Source organism: Thunnus thynnus, chromosome 21, assembly GCF_963924715.1.
Source record: "Thunnus thynnus chromosome 21, fThuThy2.1, whole genome shotgun sequence".
In the NCBI taxonomy this organism is placed as follows: Eukaryota; Metazoa; Chordata; class Actinopteri; order Scombriformes; family Scombridae; genus Thunnus; species Thunnus thynnus.
In genome coordinates this window covers 23,219,952-23,234,554 of record NC_089537.1, presented here as the reverse complement: position 1 = coordinate 23,234,554, position 14,603 = coordinate 23,219,952, and the positions used below count along the sequence as shown (strand labels likewise).

Below are 14,603 nucleotides of genomic sequence, written 5' to 3'. Positions count from 1 at the left end.
CTGAGCAGTGACGGCCTGGGAACCCTCAGTATGCTACAAACTCTTGTTCATATGACATGTCGTCCAAACCACGTCTAAAAGTACAAGTGTTTATTCCTGTTCTGAATGACCACTGCTTCCTAATCCTTCTCTAAGAATGTGTGTGTTGTTTTCTTGTGTGTTACAATGCAGTGAATCACACATATAAGGAAGAATAAGAATGAAAGACACTCATTTTGTTGTGATTGTTTGTACACGAGAGAAGTGATGGAAGTAGTTGTGTGAAGAACAAAAAAAGATGTGAAAGAAGTTTAAATGTTTACTTTCTAACCAATGCACACCATGCCAATCAGATTGTCCATTTTGGAAATTTATAAAAAAAAATGTCCAAAACAAATCCACCACTGGAAATATGTGAATGAAAGAAGTTTCAAATGCTGTTCAATGATCTGAATCACTTTGGATGAAGAATTTTGAGGCCCTTAGTGACAAGGGCAGACTTGGGAACAGCCAAAGGGACTCAAAGGGTGATAGCAAATCAAAGATACACTGAAGCTAGAGGCCTGACCATGCAAAGCTTTACAAACCAGTGATAAACTCTAAAAATCACTTCCAAAACTCAGAAGCAAACGGTGAAGGGCAACGAGGATTAGTGTAATATGATGATACATCTTGCCTGGCAGGAGCATTTCACATGAGCTGCTGACAGGAGATTTCTCTCCTGCTGAGCCCAGAATAAAGGGGATTACAACAATCAGGCCTGGAGCAAATTAAAGCATCAATGACCTTTACAAGATCTTCAACTTGAAAAATGACTTAATTTCACCAATTTTCCTCAGCACATAACATGATGACACAACCTTCATCGCTTGAGTAACAAAAGAAAGGTAAACATTGCAAATCACACATAAATTACAGACCTCAGACTTCATATCAGATAAGAGACTAGTCACACAAGACTGAAGGTTGTTAATAGCGCTAACTAGCGCTAGGCTGATAAATCGGGCAGACTGCCATATCGGCAGATATTGCAAATATATCAGTGTTGATGTATATGTTGGCCAATAAGTACAGTAACAAGAAAATGCAGTACAGAAATGCCAAACTATGTTTTCATTTACAAACTGTGTCATCATGACACATTTGTATTTTAGTCACAATTCTTTAAAATGACAAGTATAAGGGATCCGTATCAAGATATATCATTACAGGATTCCTTAAACTCCAAATATTCATATCAGTATTGGCCCAAAAAATCGGTTGTCAACTTCCTTTCAATCTCAGTCTAGACTGCTGTTGCCGAAAATATGGTAAGAAATGCATTCCAGATCAAAATGCTAGCAGGCTTTTGTTTTGTTTTTTTAGCACATTGGTCCATCAACAAGTGGCTAAAAAGGTTTGACTCAAAAGGAGCGTCCTCGCTCCTGATGATACAGACTCTGATGTTTGACACTCTGAGAACTATTATGTTGTAACCAATCAACCAACCAACCAGTCAATATGTTTTTTTAATAAGGTTCGGAAGAGAATCAAAATTCATGCCCTAATAATTGGAGTCTTAACATCCAGTATAACTACAAACATACAAATCCACAGCACCGCAGCAGAGCGAGGTTCAGTCCCCTAGGCTTATTTAAGTACTGAGTGCACCTATCAATCCCAAAGCTATTTAACACTTTGTTCATGTCCAAGTCATCAGGTCCAACATGTTAGAGTAGTCTTACCTGGCTTAGATGTTATCAGTTTATTATCATAACACCTGAAAGTGGAGGGACAAAAAGTCTCGCTGGCTCCTCTATTCTGGCACCAGTGGATGTCAGGTTTAAATCAGGCCTCAGTTTGTAGTACAGTATGTGTAGATATGACCTCATCTTTAAGCATATGTACACTGCAGCACCAAGACTGAATGTTGACTGAGGAGTATGCTGAACATGTTCCGATGTAACATTTAAAATAGTACATCAGACTTACAGCTTCCTTTTTTAACATGCAATTCAGTATTTGCTGGCTTTATAGCACCACTCTCTGCTTTATGATTCATAGCGTGTCTGAGGCTCTTATGTCTGGTCTCACACGCTTTTCTGTCTCAACCACTACAGATGTTAACTTGCTTAAAACAATGAAAGACATGTTTTACTTCACATGCTCCACTGCTTTTTTAAGAAGTAAATCAATATGATGATGGATCCTTTTTGTATGGCAGAGTTGTCACTTTTTATTCAACCATTTGACCACTACCATGTGAACATGGCAAAAAAGAAATATTCAATCTGTAATGATCTTTCTGAAACCAAAATTCAGTGTATAAGTGCAACAGGCCATAACTTTACTGCAGAGAGGGATGTTCATAGAATTCACTGTTGCGCTCAGAAATTCAAAATGGTGAAAACTAGTGAGCTGTGGTCTTAGGATAATCATGACACCAAACATCTGAGAAGTAACACCGCAGATGGAAAAATCAATAGTCTTAAGCCCTCCTTAAACATGGAATACATTGCAGGCATCCTCTATCTGTTAAAGCAGTGGCTTGTTGTCATTCAAACGTAAACGACGTTACAATAATATTCCTTATGGCTTTATTCAGACGTGACAGGACATTTATGGAAAGAACCACATGCTTGCACGATATTTGGTACCTGGTGTTCAAGAGGAAGTGGTATAACGGCTGCAGAATAGTAGTGAGTTAAAGAGTTAAAGAGTTCAGACTTGCCATCTCAGGAGTGTTACTGGAAATGCCACCAGTGAAATGAAATCTAGTCAAATTGCTGTTGCTGCTTTTACGCAAAAGTGACTCAGACGCTTAAAATTAAAGAGGAGTATGTCTGAAAGGGGTTTAAAGTTTAAAGTTTACCATGACAAGACTCTGAAGTCACCTGTTAACTTGTCCACAAATGACACAGCAGAGACGTTGTAAAAGGACAAAACCACATCAATTCTACAACGTAGTTTAGGTTTGGTCAATGTGGGTTGCATGCAAATAAATAAGAACAAGTTCTTATTCATTTAAAATTGATAAATGATTGATTTAATTGATTGATTAAATTAATTAAGTTGCTCTTGATTTGGTTTCCACCCCTTTGGACCTACTCTAGAGCTTAAACTAGGTCTTAACCTGGATTCATGTTTGGTCTGACTGCAGTCTCGCTTCAGTGCTGTGCAGGGCTTGTATGACACAATGAGGTATGAAGCACTTTCCTTCTGTTTGAGCTCTCTGCAGACACAGAGGTTACCAGGTCCCACCAACATATATTTTCAAGTACAGAGCTTTACATGTTGGCAGTGAGGAAACAACTGAATTAGCTCTTCACAGCGTCTGTTTTCTTTTGAAGTGTCTCCCCGCACTACGCACGTAAAACCATAAGAGCAGCAGACCTCATAATTATACAGCCAAGACGCCCACCACTGGCCAATAAATGACAAGATGACATAAATTCTCTGGATGTCTAGAACAAGAGAAAATAGACAAGTGCTCAGAGGCTGATCTGACACTGTCTTTTATGTAAGTATGCTGCCAAATATTGTTAAGTGCTGAGCAGACTGTGACAGTTTGACGTCTAAAAGCTGCACTTGGGTGAATTCTGGTTGGAGATATGAAAGAAGAGTCAATAATAGATAAAGACGCTAGCAGAACAATACAAGAACACACAACAGAGACCATGTTAGACTAGATCCTTTTATAACAAAGGATCAAACTGAACAGATTGCTCTCTCTGGGTCAGGAGTGAATTGCTGCCCCAAGTGAAAGAGTTCCAGTATCTCTGGCTCTTGTTCATGATTATGGGTAAGATGGAACTCGAAATCAACGAGTCTTGTGGTGCAGTGTTAGCAGTAATGTGGCCTTCACACCAGACTGTCTAGGTGAAGAGAGAGCTGAGCCTAAAGGTACAAGATACAAGCAGCTGAAATGAATTTCCTTAGCAGGGTGGCTTGACTAAAAGATAGGGTGAGGAGCTCAGACACCTAGAAGGAGCTCTGAGTTGAACCACCACTCCTTTACCTTGAAAAGAGCCAGATGAGGTAGTTTAAGCATCTGATTAGGATGCTTTCTGGACACCTCCCTTTAGAGGTTTTTCAACAGGGAGGACACCCCAGGGCGGACCCAGGACATGCTGGAGTGATTACATATCCCATCTGGCTTGGGAAAATCTTGGGATCCCCCAAGAGGAGCTAAAAGACATGGTTTGGGAAAGGAACATCTGGGCTACTGTGCTCAGTCTGCCACAGCAACCCTGACATGGATAAGCATCTGAAATTGGATGGACAGATTAGTGGATCAAACTAAATATGTTTCAGGGTTTGTTTGTTTCTTTTTTGCCTTTACATTTGCCCTTTACTTATCCTGTATTTGTGTCTCTGTTCTTAACTTGTTGTATTTCCTTTCAAATTTACCTTGCTTTTCCCTGTGTAACCGGTAGTATCTGGCACTGTGTGCGTTATGTTTTGGAGGTTCAAGATATCTTTGTAGGCGATCTCCATTTATTCTGACAACAGAAGTAAATAACTAAATCCTCCGATCAATTGTGACAACTAACTTGAGCTCCTACACAAATTAAATGGCATAGAAATGTGTTAGCATACTGCACAATAATTTTAAGCTAACAAATAAACTTACAACTGGGGAATGCCAGTGAATGTCAGGGTACAGAAACTGGTACTCAAACATTCCACATATTGACCCTGGAGTAGCACCTCAGGTTACAACTATTTACATATTTTGTGTAATTATAATATCACATATTACTGCTGTATAATTGACTCTGTTACACGTACCTACAACACTACAAGAAAGGTCTTATCACCAGACGGAAATGTTGAAAATTCTGAATTTTATTACAATTAAAGCTTCTTTTTTAACATACAGATGGGTTTTTTGGGGGGGGGTTTACATTCTCACTTTCTACAATATCTATTAATGTCAACTACTTTATGGTTAAGTTCAGGGAAAGATCAGGGTTTTGGCATATAAAGTATGGTTAAGGTGGTAAGGTCAGGCAAATAAAACACTTAATATATAAAATATTGTAGCTATGGATGATAAGAAAAGATGCAAAGTCTGGTCTTCTGCATGAAAGTTAGACCTGTTACATACCCTTCCAGCACATCGGCAGCCACATTCTTACTTTCCAACTCCCTACACATAATATAATTCCTTGGGATGCCTGGCCGCATCAGATTTGGAAGACGATGAACAAACCCACCGATCATATTAACCTGTTCTTTTACCATACAGATTCCTTATTAGACAGCTATTGCGCTGCTCCACACAACATAGAAGTGACAAGACCTGGCTGCTTAAAGGGTCGGTTCACCCAAATTATTACTACTCACCAAAAAAAGAACCCTTCTAACACTATAATACACATTCTGCAGATTATCCATGATCTTATTGGTTAACTGTGAACATAACAGGGGTATTTTTACTGGAATATAATACTTCTTTGCTCTCCATTGTATTGGGGTGAAAGATATCTCAAAACCAGTACAAGTAAAGAGAAAACTGCATGGCTAGATACAACCAGATGTAAGTGAGAAATCATCAAAAAATGAAATAAAACAAAAAATAAATATCTGCAGACTGAGACACTTTCTACTCTGTGTCTGTTATACTGCTTTCCTCCCTACAATCTTTTTCTCCTTACACTTTTTAATCTAAAGTGAGAGTTCAATTTAATAATCTGTGTGTGTGATTTACCACATCCTGCTTTATAAAACATTCAGAAAGGCAAGAGCTAGAGCACATGTCCACCCTCCCTAACAAAAACAGAAGAAAAAAGCAGACTGTCAGAAAGTGCAGGCATAGCTGATTAATTCTAACCTCAAATGATGTCACTTTACTCCAGGAAGCATGTCTGTGCACTCACCATTATAAATAGCATATCCTCTGTGTGTGTTTAATGGTTGTGGGGGTCAGTATGTATCAAGGGATGTGCCTCATTGGTCTCATGAGTAAAACAGCACCTACAATGCCTCCCTAATCACCCTGATTAATCACCTCATTAAATATCTTAATGTGTGATGGTGCAGCTATTAAATGCCTTCAGTATAATGTATTGTTCTTGAGTTATTCTATAGAGTATACATAGAGGGGAGTTATGTCAGGCATCCAGGCCTGTTCATTTTCTTATAGGTGATGTTAAGTGACTCACAGTTGGACCACTTCAAGGCTTGGACAGGCATACAACTCTCCTGGTTGACTCAGTAGCACAAAAGATGAGCAACTGTGTTAGAAAATTTCTGCTTCTTTGATCTAAAAAAAAAAAAGGTTAAAGATTAAAGTTCACAGAAGTGTGAGGACAAACGTTACAACTTTGAGCTACAACTGCCAAGGTGCATTTTGGTATAAAACATCCCATCACTGAGCCTGAAAATTAAAAAAATGTTTATAATTAGTTCACTGTTGGATCCTGGATCAATTTTAATTGTACGTTGTAAAAGTTCAGCAGCTGTGGCACATGCTGTCATAGCCAGAAGTTTAGAAATACTGAGTTGAAGTCCCCCCAACACCACCCTCTCTAAAATTCTCTACAGTTTTTTTAATCGTTTGGATTTTTCATTTTCATTGATTTAATTTATGCAGTTCTGCAAGTTTCTTTTGGAAATCAGCAAATGCTTATAAAATGCTAAAAACAAATAATTAGACTCAAATTAAATAATTGTATTAGGACATATGAATAGTACCAGATTACTATTATACCTTCTCCATGCTGCCATGTGTAAAATTCTGGTGGAGAAATACTAAATCTTTTTTATATCTATTTATTTTGTTGTGCTAAAAGTAGTCAAAAATAAATATATTTAAATATACTCAGATCAGACCCAAACATTGTATGTTTTAAACTGTAGCATGTAAATCTCACCCAAGGATGTTAAAACACTGGATTCACAGCGAAAATACATTGGACATGACCTCAGTGTCCTCAGTGATACCTAAAGCTCAATATGCCCATAACAATGGCGGCTAATGGATATTGTATTATTTAGAGCCATTTGCCACAATAAAGTGCCATCTGATTTCTCAGAAACTAAGTTGAAATAATAAAAATGAATGGCTATAATATAAAGCTACCATATAGAATTGTTACATTATCCAGGAGACTCACAAGTCTGAGGAACATTGAGGGTATTATTACAGGAAATCTTTGAAATGGGAAAAATGCATCTATCTCACGATGTCAATTAAAGCCAGTTATTTAATTTTAGTATCTCTCCAAATACTCTGATGGTGTAAGTTCTTGTTTGTAGAATAATCAGGGTGAAAACTGGTGTCGTATCTGTGATGCTTCCAGCATCCCAGTGTCCTTCGTTTGGAACAGTGAGGAGTGTAATTCCGTCTGCTACAGTGTCTTTTTTGATGATATCACTCCAGGATGCCAAAACAAAAGAAAGATTAATTTTCTAGACATAGGTATTGTAATGATCACAGGAAGGATCATACTGTTATAAAATTTAACTTATACTGTTTTAAGTGCATACTGTTCATATTCTGACTCTTCACAGTATCCCCTCATAATTAGTGTCTATACCAAATTTTGAACCACAGATCTATTTTCCATTCATGAATACCTTATCAGTCATTAATAAACGGGTGATAAATCCTTAATTATTGTTTCAGAGAGCAAAGAGAGTGTTTTCTTTAGGTTTCTTTCTTTAGGTTTTACACTATTTGTTTACTGAAAAAAAAACACTCACAATCACTCTATATTACCTAAAACAGGACATATTGACAGCCATAATGGTGATTTTTGCATTTCTAAATAAATTTGGCTCAAGTTTGGGCCACAAAAACTTGTACCAGCTACACAAAAATGTAAAAGAAAAAAATTGGAAAAATTTGTTTTTGTATATTCTGGGTCATTTTAGGAGAAGTTCTAAAATTTCAGGCTAAAAGGATGGTGCTTAGTGTGTTTTAATGCTCTCAAACTAAATCTTTTTCTCCTTACACTTTTTAGACTAAAGTGAGAGTTCAATTTAATAATCTGTGTGTGTGATTTACCACATCGGTCTTCATTTTTTCACCATGTGACCCCCAGGGGCTGTGTACATCTGTACTTGTGGTGAGCAACTAGGGATTTAGAGGTCTAACAGCCTGCAGGATGGAGAAGTTATAACGTACATATGTAGTTAGGAGGTCTCTGAACTTGCTACTACAATTACTAATTACAAGCATGGGGGTTAAAAATATTCCCCAGTTAAACCCACACTGGCTCCCTTTTTTATTTGTGGATGGAGACTATTGTCATGTGTTTGCTTATTTAAGCAACATAATTTAAAGCATCCGACTATTTCTTTAGACTTGATAACACACTTCCGTTAACATATTTAATTCTGTCTTGGTTTTTTAAAAGAACAGATGAAAGAAAAAAAATCCCATGTTGATCATTAAATCTTTCCAAGAGTCATGTTGCACATAGCAGTGTTGAACTATTAGTAATTACAGGGAAGAAATAGGTGATATATAGAATGGAATATATAGAAGCACTTTATCTCTGTGTGGCATGAAAACCTCACACAGCTGCATATGAAAATCCATAATTTGGGTGTAGAAAGCTCAGTGCCTGATAATAAGAGACCTACTGCCACTAAGCTAATAATTTTCAACTTGCTTCACTTGAGTGTGAAACATCAAATTCCAAAATATTTGGAAGTTGTTGTGTCACTGAAAGAAAGCAGTTTTATTTGTGTGTGATTAAAGACCATGCTGACAGCTTGAAGCCTTACACAGTATATCCAAGTTTAGGCCTCATTAACATTCAATGGAGCCGTCATGGATGGTTGGACAGAAATTCTTTACAGTTGACGGGAGATGTTTCCTCAGGCGTCGACCACACTGAAAGCTAGTTTTGATCACATCTGGGCGTTTTTTTAAAAACACTATCAGTGGGTGTTCCCGTTGGCAATTGCATGGGAACTATTGTAACGCTAGGCTACGGCAGCATATTGTTGCCACTATGACAAAATTAAATTGCTCAATTTCTTGTTATAATAAGAAACTTTTCTTGTTTTAACACGATTCTTTTCATGTTATTTTCGAGGTCATTTTCACATTATAACGAGACAATTTCATGTTATAATGACATATTTTTATTACTTTTACTACTTACTTTTACTATTTTTATTACTAGATACTAAATTTTTCACATTTTAAGCCAATGTAGGCTATAATATCATTTCCTCAGGCACTGAGTGAATCTTTTTCTTGCTTTTAATTACATATGTTCTTGTTAGAACAACTTACCAACATGTTATTACAAGAACAGTTTGTCTTAATGATATGCGTTCATTTTGTAAAATAATGAGAAACTTTTGTGATGTAACAAGATAGTGATTTGTTGTTATTACAACATGTCAAATGGAATAATCTGGTATAACAAGAAACTGAGCAATATTTTTTTGTCATGGTGGCAGCAATACACTGCCGTACTGGGCTTACACAGCAGTATTATGTCTTTATATATCTGTAATATTAACAAGACTAAAAGTCTTCCGTCATGCTGTAAGGCACAGCAGTGCTTTAAACTAAATGCTAATGATGCTGACGATGACAATGCTAACATGCTGATGTTAAAAGGTATAATGTGTAAGAATTGGCCAGAATTTTAGTTTAAAACATTCCCAAATTAACTACATTATCAACAGAATGTGAAGAAAGAAGAAAGAAACAGTTCTGACGTAATGTCAAAGAACTATATGTATTGTGTTGCAGAGATATCTACTGAAGTTAGCATGCTAACCAGCTAGCTCCGGCCCATACTGTCCTGTAATATCACTTTATACCACAGGGACGATAGTGAGTCACTGTAGCGGTCTGAACCTCAAGTACTGAACACAGTAATGGTGGAGCCAGACTGAGTGCTGTTGAAATTTTCGTTGTAGGATTGTTAATATGTCACTTTCAGTTTTAATATTTTTCAGGCAAGAAAGTAACCATGTAGACTCCCAATATGTGGTCAGTTTATCCAAATAAAGCCTATTTAGAAAGCTGCACTGACGTTGTTGGAGCTGCTGCTGCAGCCGCTGGTGGGGAGACATTAGCTGTTCATGTCAGCTGATCTGACTAACTGCAGTGAGTTTCATCAGCTATGTGAAAGCTGGCATGAGCCATTTGGCATCGTAGCGCATAAACTGGATTGATACTGAAATATCATATCAATGAATTAGGTCTCTACTGGATTACTGTGTTGTAAAATGGCAGCAATTAATGAAAAAATGATGCTGTGTGGCAGGAAAAGTGCTGTTTTACCATTAGTGAGCTCTGTGACATTTTATGATTTACACCTACCCTAGGGGCATGTGTGTAAATATTTAGTTGTTATTTAGAGTTATGTTGTAACTTATCTCTGTGGTGCAACTGCTGTCTCATCAGTGCAGCTCATTTGTAATTTAACGCTGTCTCTAATGTCTCCATAGCATTTTGATATCCTGACACCATAGCACAGATTTACTGTAAACAGTAAGCTTTACACTATATTCAGTGAGTGATAATGCTGGTGGGGGCGGGGGCAAAATCATTTAAACTCTGCCCTTTTAACCAAAACATTACACTCACCAAGCCCTACAATTAGTCATTCTCACAGCACACGTCGCTGCCTCTGTTAAAGCAGACTGATTCCTGTTAACTATTAGGATGTTCAGTGTTCCCTGACATTGTTGCAGGAAGACATTTTGTCTGTTTGTTGGTCTTGCGGTATCTGTGAGGCAACTCAGTTCAGGTCAATGCCACTTTGTTCCAGGAAGTGGCAATAAATTAACCATCTGGCAGTCCAGCGAGTGCACTTTTGTGATGTATTGAATCTGAAGGTAATGCATTTATCAAAGAAGATGCAGCTAGCAGCAATTAGTAGTTGGAAGTAACCAAGACCCTGAACATGTTATCAACATGAACAGATTATGAAATGATTTCCCTTGGGTGAGGACGTCTGAAAGCAAAGACAGTCCTGAATAGCTGTAGATATACCATTGGTTGGACATAACACTTGTGAAATTATATTGCTATTCTAACTCTTACTGTATGTAGATACTATACAATAACTTACAGAATGCCTTTAAAGTGGGCCTTTTGTCCTTGTAAGTAATGAGCACAACACAAACATGTCATCACCTTTTTAAGTTGATATGTTGAACTTGTTAGCAAGCAGTTGCTTATTTACACATTCAGCAGTTACAGAGCAACATTATCATTCATTTGGAATCATGTTTCTGTCCACCTGAATGTAAGTCCAATATTCACTCTCTTTTAACTCTGCTTTTGCTCTCTACAAACTCCTGAGGGAAAATCTGTCTCTTTAGCTGCTAAATGCTCCACTATGTTCACCAGCTGGTCTACAGCTAACTGTGTCTGTTTGCCATTTGGTGCTGAGCAGGTAGTGGCTTTTCAGGGCTTTTGTCTGAAAACAGCTGCCTACCGTGGCCAAAAATGACACTATGAGAGTACTGAGAGTAAACCAAAATAGTAAAGTTGCAGCCGGACAGATAAACAATGAGCTGAAACTCACTATAAAGCTCTGTAGACCTGAGGGGAGCTGCAGAGTCACTGGTCCTGTGAGCATATCACGTCAAGGAAGAAGAGGAAAAATCAAGGTAATGATTGCACCCATGGTAATTAATAACCTCCTTAATACCAATAATATTCCTCATTACAGAAATGAAAACAATAAGGTTTACCTAGAGCCCCCAAATCACTAAATCAGCCCCTGCCTCCTGACCTCTTGGGTCCCTGGGTCCGTGCCCATTCAGTAATCCACGCTTGTTTATAAAACCAATAAGATTGTAATGCATACAGTCTGACAACCCTAAGTACAGTACATTCAGTGGCAACATTAAGTACAAATGCAGGAATTAGTGCGAAATACTGTATGATGTAGGGAAAAGTCAGGTTATGGAGGACATGCAAACAAAAAGGCCCAGGTTCATGTTACATTTTATCCTTGAAGTGAACATTAACTTTGACTGAACTATGTGTAGTGAATCAACGAAGCACCTTCAGCAGGAGACTTAATGAGCTCTGCTGTGACATGGAACGCTATAGGAGGTCATTCCTGCCAGCTGCCATCGCTCTGTATAACAAATCTCCTCTGGCAGATTCCTCATTTAACAAGGACAAGACTGCTCACCTGGTTATTATATTCATTCATCAAATCTCTTATATGACTGATCATCTGTTGTAAATATTTCCAATCTTTCACTGTCTGCTCTGCACTTTTCACATCCAGTAGATTATCATCTATACCCACACAGCTACAGTATGCATACAGTACATAGGGGAGTTGCACGGATTTTACACATCAAAGTGTGTTACAGGTGTGGGGGAGTACTCCTGCATATGTGCAAAAAGTTGCCTTTTGTGGCCCCAATCTGATAAATTGCTTCAAGTGATGTCACTGGAGTCAGTGTCAGTTGGGGCTGAAGACTACAAGTTTGAAAATGAAAGAAATCTGGGCGTGTGGAGTTAGAAAGAAGTGAGGCTACCAGACCTCTGTAGCTCCTCATCTCTGTTTGAGTGTAGCAGCTCCAGGCTACATTAGTTAGTACTACCATAACACACCCAAACCTGTGAGTTGCATTGTGGGTAATGTAGGCACCAGGTTTTGACAGTCTACCAGAGCTGCAACAATTAGTCGATTAGTCGAATAATCATTTAGTCAAAAAAAATGCCAAAAATGTGCTGTTCTGTGATGATTTAATGCTTTTCTTTGTCACACGTGATTGTAAACTGAATGTTTTTAGGTTTTGGACCATTGGTTGGACAAAACACAGCACCTGAAGACATCACCTTTGACTCTGGGAAATTGTAAGAGTCACTTTTCTGACATTTTATAGACCAAACAACTAATTGATTAATGAAAATAATCATTAGTTGCAGCACTATATTCTGTGGATGTTCAGAAGTGTCTTCATGTAAAAGTTTTTCTTTAAAAGTTTTCTTTACTTGCAACAATAACACTTTTCCTAAGATGTATTTAGCAAATGTAAAATAATTGCAGATGAACATAATTCTTAGAGGAAATGGTTGGATTGGTAAACCTCAGTGGGAACCAGTGAGTAGGTGGTTTTACTAGAGCACATTTCAAAAGCAGCTCAACAGTTTGCTGTTTACCATCTTTCCTGAACACATACACCCATGCACACCCACGCCTCCATACATATCCACACATGGACACCAACTGTACACTGTTTCAGCTCCCTGTGCACCACCACCCTCCACTTGGTATAGAACACTCCCAGATTCTCGGGAAAAGTAGTTTATTATGATAACAGGAAGAGTCAAAAATTACTGAGCAGGGTGGCTGCGAGTCAAACTGGTAGAACACTCAAAGGAGTTCAGAGAAGACTGAAAATAGCATCACACACTTGTAGCTGGTGGGTGTGCTCACATGCTGGCAGATGTGTGCGTGTGCCCTTTCATTTAACCACTTGTTCTCTTTAAGTAACCACAGGCAGAGATTCTTCATGCTGTATGTGGCTGGTGCTCCTGCAGCGGTGTTAATTTCATTAACTGACAGAAGTGGAGAGTGTTTTCAGATTTACTGCATGACTTTACACCGATGAATGTTCGTTTATTTCATCATCTTCCTGTTACTTTTCTGTTAAATATGGCGAAGATGGCCTAGAAATTGTTCCATTTTCACACAGGAAACCGCTCACTTTCCCTTTGTCTTACCAGTGTAAAAACAAACTAATATATATTTAACATACAGTATGTAATGGACATCTTGACGACTCAGTAAGCTACAGTTTGTGCTTGGCACTCCTGGAAAACGTCTGCACATTATACAGTAAAGCTGATTTATTTGTGGCTTTTTTTCTTTATTGTTTTGTCAGACATGTCTCTTGCCAAAAGTTAATCAAATTATCACATTTCTTCCAGGTACCAGTTTGTGCATCTTCTGGCCCGTTTACTGCAAATCATGTGTGCTTTATATTTACCGTTGAACATTCTCAGCTATTTTGAGATAGTCTATGAAAAGAGCAGGTCTGTGTGCTTTCCTCCTCTTTCAAGCTGTTTTAAAAATTGGGAATTTTAAGCACACACACAGCGCACAAGCACTTACATGGCCAAAAGTATGTGGACACAATCTTCAGTGTACTTTTTGTCTGAGGCTGTTTTAATGGTTTAAGGCAAGGCCCTGTAGTTCTATCCATCCATTTCATTTTCTATACTGCTTATCCTTTAGAGTGACGTGGGGTGTGTCTCCCACCTGATCCCTGAACACTGACCTTTGCTCCTTGTGCCCCAGCCAGTCCGCGTATGCCTGGTAGTCCTGGCTCCCCCTGGGTGGACAATAATCACAGTCTGAGAAGAACTGTGGAATAGCAGCAGCCAAATCCAACACCATTACAGTAATTATCTGTCTTTGCCCTCACTTCAAACACTGTGCAGTTGAGACCACTGACACAACGTGACAAGAGGAAATCACATGCACACACACATGCAGGGAGCACAACTTGAGCCAAACCTCCAGAATTGGGGAGCTGTTCCCTTCACTGCTATTTATAGTAGAATTATTTACTTGTAAATAATTTGCTGTGTAGGCTGCTTTGTCTGGGATAATGTATTATTTTCATGAGTTGACACCTTTAACATGTCAGTTAAGCTGGTTTAGTACATGTTGTAGACACGTGAATGT

General features: G+C 38.2%; 1 protein-coding gene across 1 annotated transcript in view; it reads right to left on the bottom strand.

The window, feature by feature from the left end:
* The window catches only part of LOC137173422 (collagen alpha-1(XXI) chain-like), a 71,918-nt gene that overhangs the window by 40,908 nt on the left and 16,407 nt on the right, over window positions 1-14,603 (bottom strand). Inside the window, exon 17 of the mRNA XM_067578239.1 lies at window positions 14,194-14,247. Coding sequence (XP_067434340.1) covers window positions 14,194-14,247 — 54 coding nt within the window. The remainder of the gene's footprint in view (window positions 1-14,193; window positions 14,248-14,603) is intronic.